Here is a 10,184-nt window from a genome sequence, read left to right as displayed (position 1 = left end):
AGCTCTTGATACCATAAGAAAACTAATAACTTGCTATGAATGAAAATGTAGTAAACAAAATATAGAACAATAGATATGAAACTGATTTGTGTATTGTGAATGGTTTTCCTTAAATCAAATGATACAAATACACTTGCTTAAATACTAGATCAAGAATAAACATAATGATTAAACACACATCTAAGCCAACCATTAAAGGATGTTTACACCTAACATACATGTGGAAATAGATCACACAACATGGGCAAAAGTATGCCAACAAGAAAGCAATACACCAAAATAATCAAAAGAAATCGGGTTAACTTTAACAGCCTGTCAGCTGATCAGCTAGTGATGCGCCACATCACTTAGAGATGCGCCGCATCTCTTTGTAGTGATGCGCCGTATCACTTTGAAACGCCGCATTTAAAACCTTCAGCACATTTTGGAGTATAGATGCGCCGCATCTATGAAGGGATGCGCCGCATTCTTTCATTTCACGCATACCGAAATCTGCAAAATTCGCGCAACACTTTAACTCACTTTTAGTGGCGCTTTTATGTTCAAATTTTGTTTGCACCAATATTTTAACAAAAAACCAAGCCAAATGCACATTTTTCAGAGTTTTAAAGTTTTTATAAGAAGTTTTTTGTACACATTTATGTTTGTATCTTACTTTTTCTTCCATTGTTGTCGATGATTTTTAGTATTGAACTGCATGTTTGTTTTTTTGTTTATAGTGATGATAATGTTGTTTGTTTTGGATTTTTTATTTTTTATTTTTATTTTTTTGTTACAGGTTGTACAAACTTTTGTTTGAAGACGGTAATCTGTTCAGGTATTATTTTAAGTTCTTAAGTTTTTTTTTTTTTTACCTTTTAGCTTTGCATGTTGTTAAAAATCGAATGGTCTGTATCTTTTGTTATGTTTATATTATGATCGTTAGTGGCTGTTGTTGTTGACATTGGTTATTTCTTTGTGGATCGCCTGTTTATAGTAACTATTGTTTACCGTTGGTTACTTACTGTGCAACATGAGTGGTAGAAAGAGGGTAAGAAACGTTGAGGTTGGTGAGTCTTCTTCACCGGTTAGGATTACCGGTGGTTCTCGAGAGTGTGTTTCCGGTTCTGTGTCCCATAGGCAGTTGAACCGGCGTAATTATCTGAGAGATCGTAATCGCCTAAGTCAGTTGCTACATGGTGGTATTACCAATGTTATTTTGGACTCTGTCGTGCCTGGTGTTACAACTGCTTCAACGATGTTTGGTGGTGAAGGTACATTATCTTGGTTATTTACTTATGTTTCATGTGCGCACATGTTTGTTACTACAATTTTTTTATGTTTAGTTTTTTAATGTTGTACAAATGTGTTTGCTATCGCGGTGTTCAAACAATTGTTTATTCAACTGTGGTAATTACTTGTTAAGTATCACTCAGTTGTCGCCATGCTTCAGTCTGCTCTTTTTATAGCTGCTGTTCTGCTTTCTTTCACTTCTTTGTTTATTAAAGTATTTCCCTTAATGGGTATATTTTTGTGTTCATTCAGGTGTTACCAGTTATTATTCCGACTTAGGTGACTGTACGTATGTGTGCAGCCATTGTAATGTGTTATTTTGGTTTGAAGAACGTTTAAAATCTACTCCCAGAATAGTTCAGTATAGCGGTTGTTGTCTAGGTGGGCAAGTTTTTTGTCGCCAGAAAGGGAGCCTCCTGTTGAGTTTAGACAGTTACTATATCAATTACCAGATATCGTCAAAGCGATCGAAAACAAAAAATACATCCTCCAGTTTAAATACAGCACATCCAAGAAAACACCACCAGAGTTCTTCGTCGAACACACATTTGACATAACCACCACCGTAACACCCACACCAGAAACCAATTCAAGTACACACAATTGTTGTCACCTATGACTTAAAAACCTTTATTATGTAAAGATCCTTATATAAATTTTTTTAATTCCTTTATGAATTTAGTTCGATTTTTATAACTAATCCGTTATTACCTTGCAGGAACCAGCTTAGACATTCCAGAACTGCAGACACCGCAAAAAGTTGACCTTCAAAGAGCTAACAATATCCTGGAACACTCCACCTCAAAAAGGGTACTAACCCTACCAGAAGGTAAACATAATACAATAATTACCATAATTTGTTCTATAGTTTTTAATACATAGAAAACTGATTTAATTTGTTCAAAACTAGCTATAAAAATATGACTAATTTGCTCTACGTCAAAAACAGATGCACACGAAATGGAAGAAAAAAAGAAGCGCGACTAAGAAACTACAAATATCTGCACTACTCTTTTGTTGAACCCCTTTTGCTACAACTAACAGTTAGCTATGAAGTTAGTCGTATGTAGTTCGCTACTAGCACTCTATGTAGTTAGTTGTATGTAGTTCACTACTAGCACTCTATGTAGTTAGTTGTATGTAGTTAGCAGTTAGATATGTAGTTAGTTGTATGCGTTTCACTACTAGCACTCTATGTAGTTAGTTGTATGTAGTTAGCAGTTAGCTATGTAGTTAGTTGTATGTAATTCACTACTAGCACTCTTTTGCTACAAGAACTCTATGTAATTAGCTAACAGTACTATGTAATTCACTACCAGCACTCTTTTGTTGTATCCAATACTAAGCTAGCAACAACTCTATGTAACTAGCACTATGTATCCAAAGTTTGAACCATGGATGCAAAAACTAAGTAGATAACCAAATAAACATAACTTTACACGCTACCACAATGAATCCACTTAAAAAGACAACCCCGTAGCGAAGCGCGAGCACGTATTCTTCGTTGAAAATTAATTATGGAATGGGATTAGTAAAAAGTACTACGGAATCAACCAATGAACCAATATAAAATACAAGTTGATTTTTGTTAGACTATTTCAAAAACAACAACAATATAATATAATACTAGTGATATGACGTGGAACCACGAGTTTTGTTAAACGAAACAGTTTAATGATATGTTTTAAGAATTAAGTGAATGTAAATACTAAAGTCATTTAGTTTAATGACCCGTAAAACCACAGATTCTGACTAAGAAACTTGTCGTTGTTTTTACAAACATATAGAGACATGTATTTTCGCATACATATGTTACGTAATTAATCCCGTAAAATGAATCCATATTTGAACAACTCATGTTTGAACACAAACATCTCATTATACAGTCAGTGTTCTACTATTGCACATACATGTATATTCTGGATTCATAACCTTACGAAGAGCAACTCATGTTAACAAAAATCAAATTCGATAAACTCTTTAATTAAAAGATTGATTCACCTGAAAAGACTTGTGATAAAGCTTAAAGTAGATGAAAAGATCCAATAAAAGATGGTGTAGAAGATGAATGAAACTATTTTTTGAGAAGATAAATTTGAATTCTTTGTAAAAGAGAGTAAGTAAAGGGGTGCAATTCTTTTGAGGTTTTTAGGGTTTTAATTTGATTTGGAAAAAAAGGAGATATTTTGAGGATGGCGATTTGTATCCGTATATGCTTTTTGATTTAGCGAATATATTGCGGAGCACGGGGGTAATTTTATTTACCATATAAAAAAATAAATACTTCGTAATTTATAAAAGGAATAAATGTTGTATCTTTTGTTAATTTATATCTTAATCATAAGTAATTGTAAAGATTAAATTTTAATTGTAAATTAAATTGATTTATGATGTCATCCAAGTAGTTAGATTTTTTTTTCTATTTTCTTTTTGATTTTTTTCAATGAAGGAAAATTAATATTTATGATGTTATTATTATAGCATTTTAATATTAACTATAAATAGATAATAATAATAATAATAATAATAATAATAATAATAATAATAATAATAATAATAATAATAATAATAATAATAATAATAATAATAATAATAATAATAATAATAATAATATATGATTTAATTATGTATGAAAATATGAGAAATATTTAAATGAATCCAACTTTTAAGTTGAGATCTAAGGGATCAATCAGAGTGTGACATGTGGCGCGACAATCACATGTGATTGAAAAAAAAAATCAAAAAACATTTTTTTCGAAATTTTTTTTTATGGATTTTTTTTCTTTTCAATAACATGTGATTGGCTTTGACATGCAGTAAATCACATGTGATTCTGCATGTCAATCATATGTGATTATAAAACCTAATCACATGTGATTTTGCATGTCAAATTCAATCACATGTGATTGGAAAAAAATTAAATTTTCCTTTTCAATCACATGTATTTGGATTTGAAATGCAGAATCACATGTGATTGAGTTTTACAATCACATTTGATTGGATTTGACATATTAAATTTTAAAAAAATGTAGAAAATTTTTTTGAAAAAAAAAAGTTTTTTAAAATTTTTTTTAAAAAAAAATAAAAAAAAGTTTTGAATTTTTTTTCCAATCACATGTGATTGTCGCACCACATGTCACGCTCTAATTGATCCATTAAATTTCAAGCAAATTATTGGATTCAAAGGATTACAACTCGAAAATATATCTTAACTTTTTGCTAGCTTGACAAACTATGACAAATATCCAAAATTATAACGAAAACAAGTCCATTTTCCTCAAATAAACCTATATATCTAATATCTATTTTAGGATATTTACATAGAAATTAGCTAGTAAAGAACACAAATTATAGACAGAATTCCTAATCAAAATCAGATTCATCGTATGTGATATCATATCATCGTTGCTTACACGGAGTTGCATGCTGTACGTGTTTACTTAATTTCAGGAACAAATTAGGGATATAGCTAAAATAAAGTAACACAACAATTAGATAAGAAATACAGATAATGTAATATAATGCCATATATATTATTACTATAAGATTGTAAGAGTTGAATTGAATCAATTTTTTTTGTTTTTTTCTCATTTTGATGTTAGTTACAACTATAAACGTTACCATTGTACCCAAGTAAGCAAAAATCAACAAAATATTGAGTAGATAATTCACAGGATAAGCTTTTAATTTGTTGCTTGCGTACTGAAAATTAAATAAAAACACAAGAATAAAATTAATTAATACTTAAGAATGAACAACTAGTACATTTACAAGCCCAAATAATCCTATGCATGTACATATAATCAATCAATCAAACAATTAAACAATCTCTTAATAATACAACTTAACCTAATCACTTATTCTGAATCGGAATCAACTAATTAAGAAAACACTCAATGCTTAATCTAATAAAGAAATTATTAACTTTTTTAAAAATACTTAAGTTTGCATAACTAGTAACTACTCAAAGAACACGATCCCATTATCGGTCTCATCATCGTCGAATTCCATGTCTTGTAGGGTATTGATAGGGACATAGTCTTCAAACCCCATATCGTAAAACAAACCGAATTGATCTTTACATTTATTATTTGAGCTTACAATTATTTCTGTCAAAGATTCTTTTAGGTTGGCATCTTCAAGATTTAGGACAGAGTTTTGATGGTTGCATTGTTGTGGTGATATGCCAAAGTAATTTTGGTGGACAGGTGGTGGTGGGGTTTTATTGGAGGCTGTGGTTGAGGAGTGGTGGTTAGCGGTGGTGGCAGGGTTGTGATGGTGGACACACGCTTGGCAGCCGGTGGTGAGGGTGGGAGATGTATCAAGATTTAGTGAGGTGACGTCATCATGAATTGTGTTGTGATACATATCTTGAGGACAATGTTCATTGCTATTATCTCCCTTTGCTTTGTAAAATACTCTACATAAAACCCAATCTTCCTGTTCATTTAATTAAACAATAATTAGAGAATGTTAGTAATAAATTTGATACATATTAGGGAGTTCTAGCTTTGTATTTGTTTATATCAACCAGATGATCATTGACCTAACGGTATTGAAGTACCCCTTTAACGGTGTGAAGTTTTATTAGTTTAAGTTCAAAGAGTGGACAATATGTACATATTCTTGGATATGTTGGGTTAAGCTTACCTTCGGAGGAATATTAGGGCTTTCGAGGCGAAATTCATGCATGATCCAGCCAGTTTTAACCCCATTTGGTGCGCGGTTTTTGTAGAACACTAAAGTTTTCCTCATCCCAACAACCATACCAGTTTTAGGATCCACAATTGTCCTATCTTTTCCGGTAGCCTTCCAATATCCAGACGTAGTGGCCCTGTTAGTTCGGTATCCTGTTGCATACTTGCGATCTCGAAAGCTGAAGAAATACCACTCACTTGAATTGAGTTTTGCCATCTCTTCAAGTAACATTAAGCAAGTATATAATATTAGTAAGTAGTCATATGCCATAAGTCATTAAAATCTTAATAAGAAAATCAAAACAGTAAATGCTTTAAATGACATCAAAAGTGTAGCCAGAAAAAGGACTAGCAAGAAGAATATAATTAAATGCTTTAAACCAGGTCTTTCAAGTGGTACAGTGTAGTGTTTCTTGGTGAGGATTCAAATGAAAGGCTAAAAAACATGATGCAGATTGTTGGTACAATGTCCATTTCAAGAATATGTCCTTATTATTGTCACTACTATTGATGTGTATGTGATAGTAATATCACCAACTTACATGCCTCACATGTATACACATTATGTAGCCACCCTCCTACGTCCGTTAGAGATAAAATTTTGTGTCACTTACATATATATAACTAACCAATATCTTATACCATGATATTTAATTAGTTAAAATCTGAAGATATCCGATTAGTTTATTGCTTTACTAATTTATTTTACTTGCCAGAATCCAAAGAACAACAACACGAAAATAATAAAGCTAATCTATTGCTCTCCTTTGTAAGTATCATGTCAAACTAAAAACAAATCAAGATATTATGGTTCACTAACAAAAGAGCATCTTATCCAAAAACTGCTTTTTAGTTTGATCCTTTCTCCCCAAGACACAAAAATGTCTTTTACAGTACAGTTTATAAGGATAAGATAATAAAAAGATATATATTCAACATCATTGATTAGAATGCTTGATGCGTACATAATTGTATCTAAACCTATTTGTCAAACTCAATAAAGATATATAAAAAGAGAATGGAGCTTACCATACGAATTGAACAATATTTTTTGATTCCCTGTCTGAAAGGTGCTTTTGAAATTTGTCAAAGACAGATTCTGTTAACTTTTTTATTTTCCTTTTTACTATTATTTTATTATTAATTATTATTATATAAAAGTTTAAGTTTATAATTATTATTATAATGATGATAATGATAATGATTTTGACTGTATCAGAATATTAACCCCGAGTAATCAAAGGTTAAAAAGATATACCAATTCAAGACTTCAAGATTCTCTGTTTATAATTTATCCATTTACATTTATCGTACAAACCTCCATTTTTCCAACTATTAAGCATTATTAAAACATATATAGCAATCTAATGGGTATATAATATAAGTTTAAAAGCTAGCTATTAATTAAGAAGCTATAAGACTCAAGTACATCCAAACACCAAACCTAATCGACAAAAAACCTAAAAGGATTTTGACTCATGAGAGACAAAAAACCTTATGTCAAGTTCAAATCAAGAAATATATATGTAAATAGATGCAAAACATAACTAGATGCATGCAAAACCATACATGCATGGAGTTTAGAATAAGATTTTGAGTTACATGTATACTAAAAAAAGGTTTAAGTCTCATTTTTAACAGTTAAAAGTGTATTTATCTATTAACGCAAACAAATCGCACGCTATGAGGATATATAAACATGACCCAATTATGCAACCGTGTCTACAAGGTACATATAGTCATGTTGGTTGTCTACTTGTCTATCAGTATAAACACAAAGCACCATGCCTAACATGTTCATTGTTTCCTTATATATAACCAAACATACCATGCATTTTTATCCCAACTTATATTATATATTATTTTTTTTTTAAAAGGCAAACTTACACACACCACTACACGAATTAATCACGAATTATATATACAAATTGTCCTAATCAGGACTCGAACCCTCAACATTCTGGTTGAAAGGGCCACCTCGATATCGCTGGGCCAATGGCCCTTTGGTTATATTATATATTTTTACTAGGATAGGTTTTGCTATTGCTAGAGGTGTGGGGGCCCAGATTGTCTCTAGGCTTTCCACTAATTTTTTGTAAGTTTTAATACTTTTAAGTTTATTATTATAATAATAATAATAATAATAATAATAATAATAATAATAATAATAATAATAATAATAATAATAATAATAATATAATAATAATAATAATAATAATAATAATAATAATAATAATAATAATAATAATAATAATAATAATAATAATAATAATAATAATAATAATAAATAAATAAATAAATAATCAAATCATTTGAAAAATAACTAAAAGTAAACACACTCACCAGGAAGTTGCCATGGTTCACAAGTATGAAGATCAATTTCTACTAAAGTACCCTTAAGAACATCTTCATTGGATATCTTCTTATAAAGATAGTGGCAAACTAACTCATCATCACTTGGATAAAACCGAAACCCTGGCGGTAGTGAGGCTCCAATATCTCTCAAACCCATCTTCTTACTTGAACTAATTAATTTATGTGTTATTGGCTATCAACGTTTTTTTTTTCTTTCTCCAAAGAACTAACATAAATATTAATGATTTTCTAGTTAGGAAACAAGAAAGGCGTAGAAATTGATAACTAGCTAGTACTAACTTTTGGTGTTTCTAACACGGGAGTATCTAGTGAGGTTATATAATAATGTAGAAGAAGAAAGGTGGTGTTGTATATAAGGGGGTGCCTTTGCCATCAAGACTTCCATAATTATGAGTTATTAATTATTGTTCTAACTAGGAAAGATATGATTATAATGCTTGTATAGTTCGTTATTCTTTCTGAGGGGGAACTTTCAAGAAAAACCAAAGTCACAAGAAATCAATATCTGTCTCCATTATATATACAGTAGTGTGTTACTATACAAATTATGTATCTTTAATTAATAAATTGAAATTATAATACTAGTATTTTTCGGATAGGCTTAACAGAAAACATCTTTATCCACTATGATAAATTATAATACATACGTCTCATATTACAAGTGTTCACTTACATTTTATACATAATGTTAGTCTTTTAGGAAACCCACTAAGACCTTATTTAGTGGTGATGGGGTGATGGGGTTTTTTTGAGGTTTTTACCGGGTATAGTGGTGAGTTGGCAAATGTGACAGGGTGAGGGCGTGATGGAGTTTGTAGTGGTGGGCGTGATGGTTATGTGATGAGTTAAATTGGTCCACTACTAGAAAATCGATTTTAATGGACGGAGGTTTTTCCGGACGATGGCCATCGTCCGGGAGGAGCTACTACACGCCAAAAAACGGACCCACTAGCACCTGCATGTTTGACCCACTTTCCCGGACGACTCCAAATCGTCCCGGAAGATATTATTTATTTATTATTTTTTTTTGCTGGAAAATATTTGGCTCCAAAATGTGGCAATTTTGGCGCCTTTTTCTTTCCGGACGATAAATCGTCTGGGAAAATCTTTCCGGACGATCAACTTCATCAGTCCAATTTTTTCTAGCCGCGCCTAAAATTCCGTTTCCCTCCATTTGATTCCCGGACGATTTATCGTCCGGAATGGGTCGTCCGGGAAAAGTTTCGGCAGAAAAGCTGAAACTTGGCTACCTTTTTCTCACTTTCACCTACCAAAAAAACTCACACAACTCCGGTGATATCGAGCGATTTCCGGCGATTTCCCGCTTCTTCCACACCAAATCCAACAATCTTTCATCCCAATCACTACCAAGGTATGTTCTTCACTTTTTTCTTTTTTAATTTTGATTCTTTTTCATGTTTAGTTTGTTAAAACCCCAAATCCGAAAATTGGGGTTAACATTTGATAATTGTTGTGATTATATATGTTTTAGCTTATGATTTTCATGTTTAGTTTGTTACTATGCTTATGTTTGATGATTCCTTGAATATTTTGAGGCTTTAAATCCGAATTTAGTTAGTAAAGTGGTGGGTTTTGTGATGAAATTGTCAAGAACATGAAATTGTTGTATGACAATATGTTTAGGTTCATGAATTTCATGCTTAGTTTGTTAAGTTGCTTAAGTTTTGATTATAATTGGTCCTAAAATCCAATTTCAATTAGTAAATTGATAGGTTTGATGAAGAAAGTGTTATGTACATTTTTAATTAGAAAAATTAGTATAAGTATATAATTATAAGTATACAAGTATAAGTATATAATTATAAATGTTATTGTTTA

At 31.1% G+C, this 10,184-nt stretch overlaps 1 protein-coding gene across 1 annotated transcript; it reads right to left on the bottom strand.

The window, feature by feature from the left end:
- Positions 1-5,051: 5,051 nt before the first annotated feature.
- Positions 5,052-8,798, bottom strand: LOC139899238 (protein CUP-SHAPED COTYLEDON 3-like). The gene is made up of 3 exons (XM_071882056.1): positions 8,313-8,798; positions 5,923-6,188; positions 5,052-5,712 (listed from the first exon to the last, which is right to left on the bottom strand). The coding sequence occupies exons 1-3, from the start codon at positions 8,479-8,481 to the stop codon at positions 5,233-5,235; spliced, it is 915 nt and encodes a 304-aa protein (XP_071738157.1). The 5' UTR covers positions 8,482-8,798; the 3' UTR covers positions 5,052-5,232.
- Between the last annotated feature and the right edge of the window lie 1,386 nt (positions 8,799-10,184).

The sequence above is a fragment of the Rutidosis leptorrhynchoides genome, chromosome 3 (genome assembly GCF_046630445.1).
Source record: "Rutidosis leptorrhynchoides isolate AG116_Rl617_1_P2 chromosome 3, CSIRO_AGI_Rlap_v1, whole genome shotgun sequence".
Lineage (NCBI taxonomy): Eukaryota > Viridiplantae > Streptophyta > Magnoliopsida > Asterales > Asteraceae > Rutidosis > Rutidosis leptorrhynchoides.
The sequence above is the reverse complement of the archived record's forward strand: the minus strand, read 5'-3'. Positions and strand labels throughout refer to the sequence as shown.